General features: G+C 41.9%; 1 protein-coding gene across 5 annotated transcripts in view; it reads right to left on the bottom strand.

The window, feature by feature from the left end:
* SRGAP2 (SLIT-ROBO Rho GTPase activating protein 2) overlaps positions 1-18,877 on the bottom strand; it is a 230,731-nt gene extending 211,854 nt beyond the window's left edge. For 4 of the 5 annotated variants that reach the window (XM_084853307.1, XM_084853309.1, XM_084853308.1 and 1 more), the window contains exons 1-2: positions 18,795-18,877; positions 15,681-16,251 (exon numbers count right to left, since the gene is read on the bottom strand). In XM_084853307.1, the coding sequence (XP_084709433.1) occupies positions 15,681-15,747 (67 nt within the window). In that variant the 5' untranslated portion in view covers positions 15,748-16,251; positions 18,795-18,877. The remainder of the gene's footprint in view (positions 1-15,680; positions 16,252-18,794) is intronic. The other variant, XM_084853311.1, reaches the window with a different exon arrangement.
* Between the last annotated feature and the right edge of the window lie 256 nt (positions 18,878-19,133).

The following is a 19,133-nucleotide window of genomic DNA, read 5'->3' as shown; positions in this document are numbered from 1 at the left end:
AACTCAGGCCATAGACAAAAGCTCTAACAGGATTGATTCACAGATCTGGCATTTAGCCTGCCTTCCACAGCTATAAGAAGTACACTGGAGGCACTTGAGAGATCAAGCCCACAAGTGTTAAAAAAAGGTATGAAAACAAGTATTCATGCCCTTTAGAAATTCAACTCCACTGGGAAATGTGAGTGCACATTTTCATTCACAGCAGAGTTAAGTTTCCATCCAAACATCATTCCTACATCCTGTGGCCTTTGTAATGCTTTAATTGTCCTTTCCGTCATACAGTCAAAGAGCTTTTCCCCACCCACTCCAGATGTACAGTCACTGGCTTTTAAAAAAAGTCTTTTGTTCATATTATAGCTTCTTCCTGCAGTCCTCTGGAGTCAGTCCTATTGAGACATAACATGGATAATAGCAGGCTGATTGCACAAAAGCAGACCCCCCCAAAATTACAGGAAGCACACTGAATTTGAAGGCTGATTGGAGAAATAGGCCCCCTTTTCTGCCAACTTAATTTTTTAAAGAATAATAATGACAATAATAATGACGCTTTTTAAAGTGAACATTTTTATAAAAATGAACATGGAGGGGGAGAAAAAACCTGCACTTAAAAACCATTTGGAATTCAAAAGGAACAAGGACTTACTGAATGCACCAGAAGGGGGTGGAGGGGAGAGAGAAGAGGAGGAATCATTCTGCTTAGAAGCACAAGATGTCTAACTTACAGGAATAACCACCCTTAGCAATATACCACTGATAATTCTGCTGAGCACATGAACGGAGGGGTGGGGGGACCAAACGAACAATAGAAAATACATTTTACAACTGAATAAGAGGGCAACTCATTGCTGCTCAGTCAAAGTATTACAGTTAATAATGGCTTAACTGTGAACCTCCCGTAAGAAAAACTAAGCAGGGCAGCCAGAGGAGAAAATGAATCACTAGATATGGACATAGGACTGAAACTGTCACAAGAGATAAACAACCTCCTCCCATCCCTAACTACACAAAACATAACAGGGCCTCTATTAGCCAAGACGTTGTTGTTGTTCAATCGTTAAGTCATGTCCAACTCTTCGTGACCCCATGGACCATAGCACGCCAGGCCTTCCTGTCCTCCGCTCTCTCCCGGAGTGTGCTCAAGTTCATCTTCATTGCATTGGTGATGCTATCTAGCCATCTCATCCTCTGTAGTCCCCTTCTCCTTTTGCCTTCAATCTTTCCCAGCATCAGGTTCTTTTCCAGGGAGTTTTCTCCTTGCATTAGGTGGCCAAAATATTTGAGCTTCAGCTTCAGTATCTGTCCTTCCAATGAGCAATCAGGGTTGATTTCCTTTAGGATGGACTGATATAACCTCCTTGCAGTCCAGGGGACTCGTAAGAGTCTTCACCAGCACCACAGTTCGAAAGCATCAATTCTTCGGCGTTCAGCCTTCCTTATAGTCCAGCTCTCACAGCCATACGTTACTACTGGGAAAACCATAGCTTTGATTAGATGGACCTTTGTCAGCAAGGTGATGTCTCTGCTTCTTACTATGCTGTCTAGGTTGGCCATAGCTTTCCTCCCAAGGAGCAAGCGTCTTTTAATTTCATGGCTACAGTCACCATCTGCGGTGATCTTGGAGCCCAAGAAAATAAAGTGTGTCACTGCTTCCATTTCTTCCCCTTCTATATGCCAGGAAGTGATGGAGCCAGATGCCATGATCTTAGTTTTTTTAATGTTGAGTTTCAAACCAGCTTTTGCACTCTCCACTTTCACCCTCAACAAGAGGCTCTTTAGATCCTCTTCGCTTTCTGCCATTAGGGTGGTATTGTCTGCATATCTGAGGTTGTTGATAATTCTCCCGGCAATCTTACTTCTGACCTGTGATTCATCCAACCCGGTGTTTCTCATGATGTACTCTGCATATAAGTTAAATAAGCAGGGTGACAATATGCAGCCTTGTCGTACTCCTTTCCCAGTTTTGAACCAATCGGTTGTTCCATGTCTGGTTCTTACTGTTGCTTCTTGACCCTCGTACAGGTTTCTCAGGAGATAGGTAAGGTGGTCTGGTACTCCCATCTCTTTAAGAATTTGCCAGAGTTGGTTGTGATCCACACAATCAAAGGCTTTAGCGTAGTCAATGAAGCAGAAATAGACGTTTTTCTGGAATTCTCTTGCTTTCTCCATGATCCAGCGAATGTTGGCGATTTGATCTCTAGTTCTTGGAGCCTATTCTGTCATGTTTGCAGTTTACAACTTGGCGCTGGTTTAACAGACGAAGATTAGCCTTAGGTAATCGGCCTATAAAACTAATGTCTTTACAGCATCTTCCAATTCAGTCCACATCAGTCCTCCCAATGACTTCATACCTCTCCTTCCAATATTTTGACTTCATACCTCTCCTTCCAATATGACTCCATACCTCTCCTTCCAATATTTTAAAGTCAAAACCACTTGTTTAAAGGACAGAGTAGGTCACAGGCTGTTATGATCCACCACTTTACAACATGCCAAACTGAAAAATATCCTTAGGAAGCACTGATATAATCTGGTCAAAACTCATGAGCAGGATTGGAGTAAGAAATGTGGTCAGGAGACCATAACTTTTTAAACAATTCAACTACATCACTAAGCCTTGCTCACATACAAAATGAAAAGGCTCTAGTCACCAAGGGTCATAACAGTCACCCTATTTCTAGGAGATGAGAACAAACTAGTTTTTCTAGCAGCTTTCACTTTTATCTTTCGATTACAGCTACCCTCAAGGTATCAACATCTACAGGAGACAGAAGTACATCATAGCAGCTGTGGTTTCCCCGAACACTTTTAAAAGATGATACAACTTTATAGCAGAGAAGCCAACCAAAGATTTGTGGTTACTAGTGCCATGCAGCTAAAGATGTTCCCAGCAATTTTCTAAATGATTCCTGTCTTTGATTTAAGCCTCTATAGCAATTCACTCCGTCCAGTGCTGTTACATTTAAAATGTTTCACTCCGGGGTAGTAACAAAAGGCAATTATTTATGCTGAATAAAACAAAGGCAATTGATCCAAATCAAATGTCACAAATACATGTGTGCAAATACGTCCTGTGCATTATAATACCAATCCATACTTGGCTATAGATCACTGATAAATTTACAGCAGAATCCTATGCTTGTCTACTCATAAACAAACATAAAATTGCAGCCATAATCCTTTTAAGAAGGATTTTTAATCTCTGTTTTAGTGGTAAAGAGTTATCAGACTATCTTGGACCAAAACACAAAGAGTGGGCTCACACATCATGCTAAACCACCCTGCGAATAAGCCACAGAAGATTGTTTGTTTGTGGAACAGTCCATGGTGTGCCTGATAGAGGCACTGAAAAATGAAAAATAAGAAGCCAGGGAATGAGTGATGGTCCTTCCGAAGTGTCATTTTGGCATCAATGGAAAGGCAGTCACTGCGGAGATTGCAAAGAGCAAGCAGCATGGGTTTGCCATTCTTGCCAAGTGGTTCTGTAGCCAATCCCCACAACCCACGATAAAATCAGTCTCCCAGGTTTGGACAACACAACAACCTACCATGGGCACGAACAAGCCTACAACAAGCCATGCGTTCTCGGCCTGGCTTGTTTGTAAAAAATAAGCCACCACGTGGAAAATGCTCCAGGTTCAGACAACACAATAACCTACCATAGCTGGCTGCCCATGATGGGTCATGTCATGCAAACCCAGTCAATGCGAGTTGATAATTTCTGAATGAGTGTCAATCACCAAAGCTGCTAATTCCCATTATTAAAAACTAGCAAACTAAAGTATGGAATGTCCTGTTGGTATTTTAACACACACACTTTATAGGAATAACACACCAAGAGGGCTGGATTTATAAGATCCTTTTTAGAAGTATCACAGAGTCTTCGAATTAAATGAAAGAAAACAAAAAGTCATTTTCCAAGTGAAGCAACTTTTCCTTCAATGATAGTTGGATTGACTGGGCTACTTTTAAACTCCTGGATAGCAAAAACAGGAGTATTCTCAAAGCCTTCAGAAACATCAGTCTCCACCACCAGGATAAAGTCCCACTACAATATAATATTAGCCTCTATAGCAAGATTGGCAACATACATTTGAGACAGCTCATGCTGAAAAGATGACATTCATTAATAATTTAAGGCTTACCACCCCAGTTATACAGGCCACTTGATTGACAAAGAAGGAACAGACTTAAATCAGCAACTCTACTGATGTCCATGTTGGCAAATGCCAAGACACTGCAGAGATTTAGTGAAACAAGAGCAGTGGCAAAGAACGAAATAGCTTGCTAGATAAGCTTTGCGACTTATCCACACCCAAGAATAGAAAAGAATGAGAACTGGGTGTAGAACTACCTTTTGGAGGAGACACTGCACTTTAGGGAGATGCTCCTTTCATGCCTTCTCCTTCATACATTCACTCTACGCAAAGGACAGGAAGAGGGACTACACCACTGCCCCTGCCTGCAGTGTTGCTGCAAATCCATGCACGGAGTTCCCACTTGAACAGAGCACCTACACACATACTCCTATACACATGAAGGTGCCCCTTTTCAGACCTTTGGCTCTAAATAGAGAGATTGGGATGGAACTATCAGGGAAAGGGCCAGTGATCTGATCCGACACCCTCACCCATGTGTACACTGAACCAATGGAGAAGCTATGAAAGAAGCTTAAATGAGAAAGGGAACACTGGAGGAGCCCATGCTGCACACTTCTGTGTGCATATATGGACTGTGCAGTACTTCAAAAGGGCGGACAGGCCATAATTACTAGTTGCTCACTATCTGCACACATATTGAAAAGGATAAGCCAGTGACATGGTACACAGCACGTTGTTTTGGAACACATCCTTACATCAATTGTCGTTATGATTTTCAATTGTCAAACTACAAATCTAGGGAGGGATAGCATATGTGTTCCATGACCACACTGTTGTCTACAATGAACCCACATGGAAGAAATCTCTTTCAAACAGGACAGCCCAATCTCAAAGAATTATCGTGTTTGTAGCGCACAGTATGTGTCACAGCATATGAAGTACTGACATCCCGTACACAGAAAGTGAGACAGAAGGATCTTGCCCTGCCCAGCCATACATCCCAGGACCAGTAAAGAGCCCACAGGATGATGTGAGCAGGACACATATGGAAATAACATTGCTGCACCAGTGCATGAACTGAGAACCTACAGCAGCCTTCCTCAACCTGGTGCCCTCCATTTGTTTTGGACTACAACTCCCAGGATTCCTGACCATTAGCCTTGGTAGCTGGGGCTGATGGGGACTGAAGTCCACAACATCTGGAGGGAACCAGGTTGGGGAAGGCTGACCAACAGTCATATGAATTTTCATGCATAATTGTACTGCAAGATTGTACTATTCAGAGGTAAATACTGAAGCAGAACACACACAAAATTATATTGCAGGTGCTGATCTAGGCAATGAGTGCAATTCTTGCTTTGGGAACAACCAATAAATAGAATAATCATACAATTAAAGAAATACTGTTCAGCTTAAACGGCACAACTTTAAGGGATAGGGAAGGGACACTAGGATGCAAAAACAGTGTTAAATGAACATGACAATGCTAGTTCTATCATTTTCATTTTTCATTATAAAAATGTGTCAGTGCTAAAGAAATATTTTGCTTTATTGAGCATTAATGGTTTGGACAGAAAGGACATTGATTCACATACTTGGGGACAAACTGTTCAGAGACTGAGGCTCATACAGGTGTGTCTTTATGTTTATTTAGATGGACAGAATAAGATGGTTTCAGAAAAATTAGTATATCTTGTTCTCTGATAAGAACCCTAATTTTTATACTAGAATTACTAGCATTTACTCTTAAATTCAGACATCTGTAGTTAAGTTCCTCTGTTTATAATCTTCATGAAAATACATGCCCAAACAGGTATAGGAAAATATCACTTTTGAATAAATAAGACAATGGAATCCTCCGAATATGAAAAAATGAGTCTTAAAATTAATAGCACACACTAAATTTCATGAAAGTTAAATCTACATCTACTTATCCAATTACTAAGATCTTCTTACAATTTCTACAGTGAAATGCAAGTTGGTTCAAGTGAGCAGACTCACCCTTGTCTGTTTCCATTTATTTGACAAGAGTAACTGGGATCAGTTACAATTAACCTGCCCGTCAACAGTTATCTCAGCTCTGCAAATCAAGTGCAACACCACCCCAATGGCATCTAAAGAAAATCAGAGCAGATAGCACAAAGGCAACCTAAGTAGTAACAGGGTTGATCCTAATTTTCAGGGAGCAATTAAACCAGACACATAAGGGGAGGAAGGAGTGCCAAAGTTCATAGCTTGTTCCCACCCAAATCAAACCATGGTTTGTTGGAGCAGAAATACATCATCTGACCTGGACCAGTGGGACCCTGTAGTTCTGCTGCCTAGCTGGCAGTGAGTGTGGAACAGGTAGTGTTTCTCAAGATATGGCAATGTGGAGATCCTGGACTTCAACATCTTGCTTAGCAACCCGAATTTCAGGGACTCATGACATTTTCCCCAATGTCACAAGTGTAGATGCTTAACACGACCACTGACACACCATCATTCTACTTAAAGAGTGCATGATGTCTGCAGCCTTTACATCAAGGCACACAAGTCACGGTGAGGACAAAGCAAGCCATCACTGAAATTCTTAATGATCAGTTCTCCGATTATGAGAATTCCACCACCCACCCACAGAAATATATTCTTGATGTGAGAGATTATGTTATACACACACATCATTAAAGAGATGGATCCTTCCTAAGGGATTGTTTCTCACTTCCCCAGTAAGATCACAAGACCGTGTTCTACAGAACAGCTGAGGAACTATCATCATAGGAGCTGGACCCCTTTACAGTGTCTTCGAAGGTAAATGTGGTAGAATAACAAAACAAAACAAAACAAAAAGTAACATGGACCAGATCATAGATAAGTGCTCTCATTGTCACCACTTTAAGGAAATCTGCCCATCTCCAATCCATTTTTTTATATATATATATATATATATATATATATATATATATATATGCTTTCCCATTTTAACACTTTGCTTAAGAAGTGACAAGTTGTAGGCTTATTTTACCCAGTGGTAACATCTTACCAAGTAATTCTCTTCTTATTCTTATCTAGACATACCACAGGCTACATACTAGTGTTGTAACATCAGCTCGAGAATTTCACTCCCAAATAATTCTAATTCTTGTAAACAAAAGATTATTTTACATTTAGCCTTTCAAAAGAATCCTGTGCTTTGCTCCCACCCATGGCCAATTTTCTGCATCTCATACAAAGAATTATTCACTCTCCTATGACTCAATTCAGAGGCAGGATTTCAGGGTCACAAACTTAGCAATTATTAAAAGAAATGAAGCACACAACTCTCTAATTTTGTGAAGTGGCTTTACTTAGCTCAACCCTTTAGGTGTGTGGGATTTCCTTTTGAATGAGATTTCAAACCACAAAACTGCCTACACTCCATAATGCATAAAGTTGCCAACAATGTACCTTTCCCCGCAGAATCACAAAATGTGAAACTTGAACAAGGCTTATAGTACAGTCTGAGAATCACTTGCACTAGAAAAATCCTGTGGACTTTAGTGAGACTACTTGCAAGTCAACTGCTTTGCAATCATGGTTTTGCTGGAAAGCATAGACTCAAAGATATCATGTTGCAAATTACTAAAAATAGTAACCATTAATTAGCTTGAGCATATTATTGGCATTAAATTAATGTGCACCTAATTACATAAGGCTTGTTGAAAAATATTTTTCTTCACCGAAGAAAATCCAGAGATGCTTTTCTTTTACCAGGCATGAAAGAAAACTACTGGGTGTATCGAAGTTGAACATCTGGAAGAGGTCTTTAAATACATAAAAAAATAAAAACTGATCTTTATACTTCATTTCCAACCAAGAAGGCCTCTTTTCAAACTCGGGTCTGCCTAATGCTTTGAAATTTTGGATGAAAATTATAATTAAAACATTTCCCTAAACTTCTTGATATTTGTGTTCTTGGAGAAAGCATCTGGAAAGCTGGATCTTCCAAAATATTAAAGTTATTCGGGTATTACTGAAGTGAAAAGCCAACATGTATAGAGCAGGGCTTCATATTTAGCCCTGGCCCCAAGGTCATGTGGCTCCTCCAAGCCACTCACATGTTGAGGTATAACTTTTACAGTGGGCACCCACTACCCACGGAAGCTCACTACACAATTTAGAACTCTAATCTTCCAGGGTTCTAAACTGGATATGTCCAGTGTTGCCTCTTCACCCCAGTAATGCCTGAATGCAGCTGTTGTGTGTGTGTTCCATCTGTAAAAGCTAAAACCTAGATCTCGCCTGTCTCCTCCTAAATCTTACTGCAGCAGGTACGTTCTATCAGAGCTGATACTGAAGATAACCATAGCTAGCCCAAACCAAAGTCTGCAACCTCTTTCTGACCGTGGTTGCAAAATGTAGGTTGGTGAGAACTATGGTTAGCGTTAACACTGATGCAAACATGACGCAAACCATGATAGCACTGTTATTGAAAGTGAGGAGAGAATGCCGGTGCAAGAGCAGAAAAGAGGTGTGAAAGCTCATACAGGGTGCATTCACGCACTAGGCAATCAGGCAGTATTAGACTTGCACCAGACTGTCCCAACATAAAAGTTTCAAGTAGCAATTTCTTCAACAGGTTGAATGGGTGAGAAGGTTTATCATGCACACATGCAGGCATTACTGGAGTGAAGAGGCAACATGGATCCCAGGTTACCCAAAGGATAGCCTCCTCTCATATATAGCTACCCAGACCCTAAGGTAATCTTCAGAGGCCCATCTCCAGGTATCCCCGCCAAATGTGGTAAGGTAGATGGCTACTAAGAGGACGTTTTCAGTGGTAGTGCCCTTGTTGTTGAATGTCTTCCCCAGAGAAGCTCATCTGGCACCTTTTCAGCATCACATAAATACCCTTTTTTCTCCCAGGCTTTTAGTCCTTCAGTTTTAAAAACTGTTAGTGCATTTTAGATCTTTGCACTGTTACTAGCCTTTACTTTGGTTTTATTCTGTTGTTTTAAATTTTTTGTTTTTATATTATGCTTTATTATGCTTTTATATTTAATGCTTTTAATGTTTTGTTTTGTGAACTGCCTAAAGTGCTTCAGCTACTGGAGCATATAAAGTAATACAATAAATAAATACTCCCCTTTGTTGTGGATTATTTTTATCTGCCCTTTTCCATATCAACTTGGCCAAAATGTTTGGGAGGTTTTCAATGTAGGAAATCAATCTCCCCCACCTCCAATTGGCTAGAAAGAAAACCTCATTTAAGTTATCCCTGTAGTAAAATATACCAGCACACTTACTGGTATTTAGACTTTTATGCAAATCAATTAAATACTGGGATGGGAGGTGGAAGAAAAGATGAAAAGATAATATCCTGGTCCTTTGTCCTTAATATAGTCTAGATGCACTGGATCTAACACATTTAAACCCCAAACAAGGGTGGTGATCTTAAGCTAGTTCAAGAAGCACAAGTCAAAGCCATCCACAGAAAGCCTGCTGTTCAGCATAAATTAGCTCAGTGGTATGTAAGTAACACAGAGAGGTCTATTCAGGGAAAATGAGGAATTTGTACTGTCGGAGGCTCCATATGGAAGTGATGGCCTCTCTCTTTCTAGATCTAAAGATCCCTTAATCTTCACAGAACACATGGTAACGTAACAAGACAGCCTTCTCTCCCTTTGCCCTCCCCTCCAAGAGTTTTCAGGAGAATTTCAGCTATTCAACATATTCCTTCCTCCAATACACCATGCATTTTTAATTACAGACTTTCAAGACAACTGTACTGAAGATGTTTTCTCTAAGGATGGACTGGCGAAGAGGGAGCTTCAAAGCAATCAAGTTTCACCAGACTTACAGTGATAGGTTGGTCACACTTCAGTGAAATATCAGTGGCAAAAATAATCTTGATTATCAATATATATCCAGAGAAAACTGGTGGTTCCTCTAGAATTTTCTCACACCCCTGATATTCCTTACATTTACAGCTATTCAGCAGACAAACCTCTGATTTTCTGTAATTTGAATACTAATAGTAAGTGGTTAGATATACCAGATAGCAGATTCCGACACAATAGTGCTCAGTTTCAAGTTTTTACAAAAAAGGGGGAAAAAGGCTGTTTCACAGAAACCATTAAAAGTCGAGGACTCATTCAAAGTGTCTGTGGTTAGGTCTCACTTGAGATATCTGCATCTATAACATATTATATAACACTTGGTATCTAAATACTTATCTGAAGTATTTACACATCACTGAGAACAGTGGTTTTCCCCAACTAATTAACCATTAAAAAATCCAGGGCTGACAAATGTAGACTATGAACTTTACACGTATACTGTATTTCCAACATGCTTTTCTGCAATGACAAACAAACTCGGGGGGCGGGGACTCTTCTCAGTAGTCAGGTCAACCACATGGTCAAGCTCTGTGCCACCAAAGGAGCAAGCAGGCAGCAATAAAGAGAATGGCTATGAGCATAAGCAGAGTACTTTGCTCTTACTACCGAGTAATTGCAAGCAGCCACTCATCGGAGAAACAGCATCCAAGTAGGCTTGAGCTTCCAATGGCCCAGTTCGCACCATCTTAGGGTGATTAACCAGCCACTGTGATTCATTAACTGCCCTGTACATGCCAGCTGATTTACATAATTATCCTCACCAGGCACAGCTTCTCTTGTTGTCCAAACTCAGTGAAAGTGGCTTGCTGGGGTGGTTAACAAACTACCCACAACCTATGGCCTGTTGTAGGGTTGTGGGGTGTTTTGTTAACAATTCCAATAAGCCATCCGCACTGGGTTCAGCCAACATGAGAAGCTGTCATGGTAGGGGCTTGATTTGGCAACCTGGTGCCTACAGGAGCCACAACTCACCATGGCTAATAAGCCACAGTGGGCTGTGGTTATCATGCGAACTACATCACTGAAAGCATTATCTGGAAGGAAAACAGTAAGGAAAAGATTCCTCCTCTCTCGAGCACTTAGTTCTGTGTCTTTCTCCCCACCCTTCCAAGATGGCGCCTAGAAAGTATGTCCAGCTGCCAAGTTTTACACACATACAAATTGTGACCCTTGCAACCAGCTATAAGAAAATTAGAGTTGTTGGATTTTAGCAATCACAGCACTCCAATGGGGAAGCAAGGTACTGCATCTGAACACACATTATGACCTAGTTAATGCAACACGATAAGCCAGAGTACAGTATGAACGTGGGTTGTTGTTGATGAACCATGGGTTGCTGTTGTGTGGCATGATCCCAGCTGCACTAACAAACCATGATTTGTTAACCACGAACAACCCACAGTTCACAACCCAACAACAAACCATGGGTTCTCTTCATGGGTTTTTCATAATTAACAAACCATGGTTTGTTAGTGTGGCTGGGCTCACACCACACAACAACCGATGATTCAACAACAACCCACCGTTCAATGACAACCCACACTCAACCTGTACTCTGGCTTGCCGTGTTATGTGAACCCAGACTTTGACATGTTCTCGTCTCTAAAGAGAAGATAAATGTCTCCAAATAAAGAAATCTAATCCTAAAGAAAAAGAAAATAATTGGAAACCTGAATCCCTTCTCAAGTGACGAACTGTCATCGATAAATATATTTATCTCCATGGATTAAAACATCCTTACCCAAGCTGGTGCCTTCCAGATGTTTTGGTCTACCACTCCCAGCATTCCTTGGCCTTGCTGCCTGGGGCTGATGGGAGTTGAAGCTCAAAAAACCTGGAGGGAACCAGGTTGAGGAAGGCTGGACTAACATATAGAACTAGAGGAAAGTGAAGGTTTGACAGTTAGGGAGGACAAGCTTCCACTACGCCTATACTCCTATGCACAATTACTAGGGAAGAAGTCTCACTGAACTCAGTGAAACTTATGTCAAAGTAAATAGACTAAGGATTACACTCATTCCAAGAAATGTTCTTAAAGAAGTCCAGTTCATTTACTGACTCAGAACATGAAGCTCTGAGTAATTAGGACCTGGTTAATTAAGAACATCCTTGCCCTTTTTCATAATACTTCAGAAATTGAACCCAAATTTCCCTCCCACCCCAAACCAAGCTACAAGATAATTATATAAATTATCTGCTCTTCTCTAGCAGAATTAAGGAGCTTGATCATCCATTCAGCAAGATCATATTGTCTACGACCAATGAAGTAAAGTCTCGAAATAAAGCTCTGTTAGATCCCAGTGCAGAATATGCTGCTAAAAATAAGCTGAATGTGTTAAAGCTGGGAAGTCTTAACAGGAGACCTGTTTCATCTACCACTGATTCCACTTCTTTGAGGAGGAAGAACATAAACAGTGTTGTGCCTAAATACCAAGGAAGAAGAGAAAAAAAACCCATCATCTAACTGCAGTAAATGGACACAAAACTAGTGGCAGAGTTGCTATTTTATACAGAAGGCCCAACAGCAGAGTTGAATTCAAGGGCCAACTCATCTTTAAAGTGAGATTTACTAGGCAAGGTTTTTAAAAGTGCAATCCTATGCAGTGCCACACATCAGTGGCTAACCACAAGCTGTTTCCAGCACCAAGTGGTACCTTGGCTCCTTGCTCTCATAGTATGTCATGGACAAAGCCACAACGGGTTTACAGCTGCCACAGGTACTGTAACGGTGTCCTGCTTGTGGGCTGCCCATAGGCATCTGGTTAGCCACCATGGAAACAGAATGCTGGATTAGATAGGCCTTCGGTCTAATCCAGCACAGATCTTCTTATGCAACAGGGAGCAATGTGAGATAGGAAAGGGCTGAGGAAGCTATTTACTACTCTTCCAGTGAAAGGAGCTCATTTCCCTCAAGCTCCAGATAAAAAGGGAGAAGATGGAACAGAATAGACAAGTATGAAACAAATAGGGGGCACAGCTGAACAGCACACTCCTCTTGCCTTGCAAAGGATGCCAATTTAGAAGTTGCTGCTCTGATCCAGGCACATGCTGCAACAGATACAGCCATGTTTATAATAGCACTACCCATCAGTTTTCCAACAGGATATCATCCCTTCTCAGTAAGAGAGAGTGACGGTGTGAATATTCCATGTATTTGTACCCAGTATTCAAGCATATGGAACTTTGCAGAACTCAGTACCGCCATTGAAAAGTAATCCAGTTTCCAGGCTCATGTTCAGTTCTAATGATTTATCATCTCCTTGGCCATATGTCATAACAGAAGCCCAACGTCATATAAAAATAATGGAAATACATGGTCAGTGCCTTGTAGACTCACAACAGAGAGAAGCTGCGAAGTAGTTGCAATGACTGAACCAGGTTTTGGTGTCCGTCTTTCACCAGCCTACTGTTCACCAATAAATTCCATATCTTTACAATAGCCCAGCCTTATACTTCAGAATTTGCCTGGTAGTCATAGGTGACCAGGAATTCCATGCAGGTGAGCAAGTGGGTTGGTGGAGGAGGAACAGATCACCTGTTCCTCCTCCACCAGCAAACCTGATTTCTGGGCTAGCTGTGAAGGAAGAATATCTCTTCCTTGGTAGAAGGCACTTTTTACTGAGCCTACTAAAAGGCTAGTAGCTGGGTGTGAAGGAGGGAATTTCCCATCCTCTGTGGCCAACACAGAAGCACAGACTACTAGCCTCTTAGCAGGCAAGAACAAAAAAAACCCTGCAGGCTATTAACTTTTGTGATGTTATTTGCAAGGTTGCAATAATCCCTTCAAAGTGAGAGAGTGCATACATATGTGGAGAGGCTTTTAACTTCCATGATTTAGTCCTAAGTACAAATTGTGTATTATTCTCCAAAAATAATTTGAATATTTTTGCTGTATGGGACAGAGCTGTGCTATGCTGAAACGACAGGGACTCCAAATAAAGCAACTGTAACGGAACACAGCTTTCTTACCAGAGTTGCCCTCCAAATACCAAACTGTATTTAACATAAGATCACAACTAAAAACAGTATGGCTGCAGGCTAAAACAAACCATAATGTTTTCTTTTTCCTGCTCACCTTAATTCCCTTCCCCAAGTACAGATCTCCATACAGAATGGAGGCCACAACACTTGAGCAGTCACTGTGAAGAGAACAAATGCTGTTTGCATTGTTTCAACAAGCTGGAGGAGGGAACCCTCCCTGCTGTATCCTGAAACAAAGGAAATTCAAGTCTCATACGCATATATTTTGAACACTGCATTTTAAGACCATCTACCCTTCCAACACTGCATTTTAAGACCATCTTAAAAAAAACACTGCATTTTAAGACCATCTACCCAGAGAGCAATCTGTTTCTTGATGGGGACCATGCTTTCTGAATCAGTGACTCCTGTTGGCCATAGGAATGCCAAAAACCCTAGTTGTTCACTTGCCAAGCAAAAGATTACATTAACGTTAGAAGAAAAAGGAAGAGTGGAGAACAAAAATGCTTTAACTGGCTACTGCCTCCAACCCAGGAATCCCCAAACACTTTTTTAAAAGCCATTTATGATCTAAGCTTCATAGCCTTCTTTTAAAAGAAAGTGAGAGACAGACTGACTTACTTCTCCTGTGTAATACAGAGGGTCAGAACATGGTGAAGACAGTGATCTGCACAGACATACCAAGAGGCCCACATATCCACATTTACTTAAATGGGAGCAGACCAAGCAATAGAGCACATATAGTTCACAGCTAGAACCCAGCTGATTTCCCACAAGCTCAAAGCCATTCTCTTATGTCTTCTTACACACACACACACACACACATATATATATATATACACACACACCCACACAGAGCAGAAGATTGAGTACTTCTCATTCAAATGACTGCTTCAAAGTTCCCCCATCAAGAAGCATTTTGTCAGGCTAAACACGTGCAAGTACGAGGTCCCATTGCACACACACGTATGAAGTAATGCTGAAAACTCTGCAGACACAAAAGGGTTAGGCAAGTGTCTCTTTACTGTGTCATACAGGGCATGTGATGGTGTGAAACCAAGCCCACTTGCCTAATGTCACCAAGATACTGTTGCATGGAGCATGCCTATCAAGTTGTCCATTAAAAGCTGTGCTCTGTTTGCATCTTGCAAAAAAGAGCACAGAATCATTCAAACAGTTCATCATTACATCTATGCAGTGTAAACTGAAGGGCGTTGCAGCCAGTTGCCAGGGGTGTGTGAAACACACACACACACGGCATTTGTGAAGAGTGAGAGCCTTTTGGTGCACACAGCTGTAAAAAGCTCCTATAAGCAGAAATCCACAATACCGCCAAGCGACAAAGCTTCTTAAGCTAATACATACATTTCCCGGGGGGGGGGGTGCATTTACAATCAAAATATAATTAATTTCATGCTACATTTATATATATATATACACACACACACACACACACACAAATCTATCTTGTATGTATATTTTACAGAAAACCATAGAGGTGCCATAAAATAAAAGATATATAAAAGGATAGTGGTACTCCAAGAGCCCACCCCATAAAACAGCAATCACTGTCAATCCCTTCTAACACTGCACTACTGAAAAACACTGCAAATTCCTGACGATCTGTAAATGCTTTCCCCTTCCACACCCAAACATGTAGCATGAGCGCCTGCATTTGCAAGTTGAAACTGAAACGCATAGAGAAACACACTATGTTCATGGGTTTTTTTAAAAAAATCCTTACCTTTGACTTGTGTGTCATATTCAGCGATGATCTCCTTATCCTTTTTGAATTTAGCCGGCGACGTCATGTTTTCCTTCCCCCCCAAAAAAGATTATCCTTAGAACAAATCTTCCAGAATACAACAAATAAATGCAATATGTGCTCCTCCCAAAAAAACCCACGCACACAGGATCACTTGGTCAGGCTTGTCTTCCCTCAACAGCAATCAGTCCATGGAGAGAGGGTGTGAGATGGTGTGTGTGCAAGCAGCAGACACATGCAGATGTGAAGAGCTCAGCGGACAGAAAAGGCAGCAGTTTGGATTCCCTGCACCAAAACCCTTAGCAGCAGTGATGGCAGCAGCATCAGACTAGAGAGAATCTGCAGCCCCCAAAGGCTTTTCCTGATTGCTAACATTAATAGCACAGCCAGGGAGTGGAAGTCCTTCTGCGCAACAACATGTTGTGTGTGGGCTTGACTCGCTGCTGCTGCTTTTTTTTTCTTCCAAGATAAGAGTCAGAGATGATGCGAATTAAATCCCAAATGGTAGAAGAGATAAAAGCTCCAAAGTCACTTTCTTCCGTTCAACTGCCTGCAAATTCAAATATATATTTGATTGTCAACCAGTTACAGACACATACAAAGAAACAAATGCGGTTTAAAGATAGGAATTCAAAGTACCAATTATTTTTATTTATTTATTTATTTATTTATTTATTACATTTATATCCCGCCTTTTTTCCTCCAAGGAACTCAAGGTGGCGTACATAATCCTCCTCCTCCTCCATTTTATCCTCACAACAACAACCCTGTGAGGTAGGTTGGGCTGAGAGTACCAATACAAGATACTCAAACTGCAGTATAATAATAAAGAGTGCATCAAATTGGTGGGGGGGGGGAGAGAGTAAGACATCTACATTCTAAGTAGACTGGGAAGAGGTGACAATAACATACCAAGCCCAAGAAAATGAGGAGATGGGGGCACAAAGGAAAGCACAGCTTGCACCCCCCAAAAAACAGGGGGGGGAGCAGTTTATTTAAACTAACCAAGAGGGAAAAACAACCAGAGAGTAATAGGATATGCTAAAAAGAGAAGTCAGACCCAAATCCTCAAATTACTTGAACTACAGGGGCTCACAAATGAATCCACAAGCCATTGTATAAACAAGATTAATCCCCTTTGGTGTTGCTAAAGCTGCAGCCCTTGGTCCAGCCAACAGAACAGATTTAGGTATTTTTTTATTATGTATCACTGTTAATTTTACAGAGGTTTGGACTCCACAATAGTAAAAAAAAGCAAAGGGGGAAAATAAATGTATCTGCTGTAGACATCAAAGCCGATTGGGAGCCAGGGGGAAGGCAGCTCAGTGTGTGCAAGACAGATGCAAGTCTCTCAGTAGGGGGAAAGTCAGGGCACAACTGGAGGGGGGGTGTTACAAGCTACGGTTGGCAACAAATGTTAAGAGGAGGGGAAATCTGGATCCACATCCAAAGAGAAGAACAATGTGGCCAACAGAGACAGGAAAATGGAAAAGGCTAACAGAGGAAGGGCTAAAGCATTTGATGAAAACACAGAGAAAGTGTGGCTGGCTCCAAAGGAGTGAAACATTTTTGGCCAATGCTAGCACATCCAATCCACCAGCTGTGAATCACCTCTGCAAACATATTTAAAGCCCTCCAGAAAATGTGCAGATGAAACACACAACCAGAAACCCTGTGCCACCTACCACAGACCCTTGCAAGCTCAAGACTTTGCTCCTTCCTTTCTAAGTATCTAGCCATTCAATCCAGAAGTCAAATGCAGTGAGATTCTATTGGTTTTGATGTATATTTGTACATATACATCAAAACCTCATATTTCCATCCCTATATACATTCTATGTTTCAGCCTTCCTCAACCTGGTTTCCTCCAGGCGTTTTGGACTTCAGCTCCCATCAGCCTCAGCTAGCATAGCCAATGGTCAGGAATGCTGGGAGTTGTCATCCAAACCATCTGGAGGGCACCACGTTGGGGAAGGCAGATATATCAGGCCTCCACAACTTGTGAGCTACCAAGCAGAATATATTCCACTAGCAGGGGGGTTTTTTGTAGCCAGCCAGGTGTTTCATAATCTGTTTTCTGCAGTCCCAAGCAAAACCAGGAACCTTATTGAGACCCTAGTAAGCTATAATACATTGCTGTGGATTGCAAAATTGTACAGATCTGATCTACAGCAAATCAGAAGCCCACTCTTGTCTTTCCTTCTTGTTGTTAAATGTATCAGGAAGACGATGTAAAAAACAAAAGTATCAGACTAGGAACAGGGTGTATATGGCTTGGGCAAGGAAGGGAGGTGGATGCATTGTTGTCTGTCAAGTAACACTAGGGAGCCGACGTTTTGTTGGCCGTGCACAATGGGAGAGGGAAATCACTCCACAGGAAACAAAGTATGTAGATGCTCATCAAGAAGTATTATGTACTCAAAAATACAGTTTAGAAAAAAGGAATATAATGGGCTGGGGCCATCTTCCAGGAAGAGGAGCGTTATGGGCTGGTGGCATTCTGCTTTGCAAAGAAAAAGTTACTCTTATGGGCTATACTGTGGCAAGCAAACTAAAGGGCTCGTTAGAGCATAGAAAGGTACGCTAGGAATATAGTTTTGAAGATGCCCTTTCGAAGATCCGGCTTTGACGGGCTGTGACAAATGAAGGCGGTTTTGTGGGGGAATATTCTTTCCTCCATGGGTGAATACAGGATACATACAGAGATCGGTCTTCCCTGCTTGCCGCAATGGGAAATATTATGGGATGGAGCATTAATCCTGTCCCAGTAGACTAGAACAGGACTCCAACACGATTGTGCTGGCTGTGGGCTACTAAGAGAAGATCTGTCCGCATAAAGTGGGTGGTGCCGGCGGAATATTATAGGCATGCTGTAGTCTTCTAGAAGAAGCGCTGTTTCGGAGCGGGCTTCCTGTCCTGGCGGGAGGCTAGTATTACACTACTTACAGTCGAGATCGAGAAAGCAGTCAGGAATATTATGGGATAGGCGGGCGGATCCCCCTGAGGAATATTATGGGATAGGGAAATTGCGGCGTCTCTGCCCGCGGTAGGAGACAGAGCCTCGGACACCTCCATCCTAGACGCAACTATTACCTGCAGTGCTGCACAGACGGAGCCCTCTCCCCACGAGTCGCGTTCCTCGGGCTGCTCCCGTGGTCCGTTCCCTCCGCAACCCCACTCCAGCAACTCCTCCCATTCTACGAAGGAACGCCAATCGGGAGCGAATATTGTGAAGACGGGCAACCGCTTTAGCCAATAGTCGCACCTCACCATCCGCCCTCCACAGCCTCGGTCCCGCCACTTTTCCGTACTAGCACCGCCCATCGAAAACTAAGGCGGACCATTCAGAAAGCGCCGAGGGCCAGAAGCTCAGCCCAGTGGGCTGCGTCCATGAAAGGGCGGGGCATGTAAATATGTGTCCTGAGCAGACCA

The sequence above is a fragment of the Heloderma suspectum genome, chromosome 4, assembly GCF_057233095.1.
Source record: "Heloderma suspectum isolate Gila_16-S chromosome 4, 16-S_ref, whole genome shotgun sequence".
Classification (NCBI taxonomy): Eukaryota; Metazoa; Chordata; class Lepidosauria; order Squamata; family Helodermatidae; genus Heloderma; species Heloderma suspectum.
This window is presented reverse-complemented; position numbering and strand designations above follow the sequence as displayed.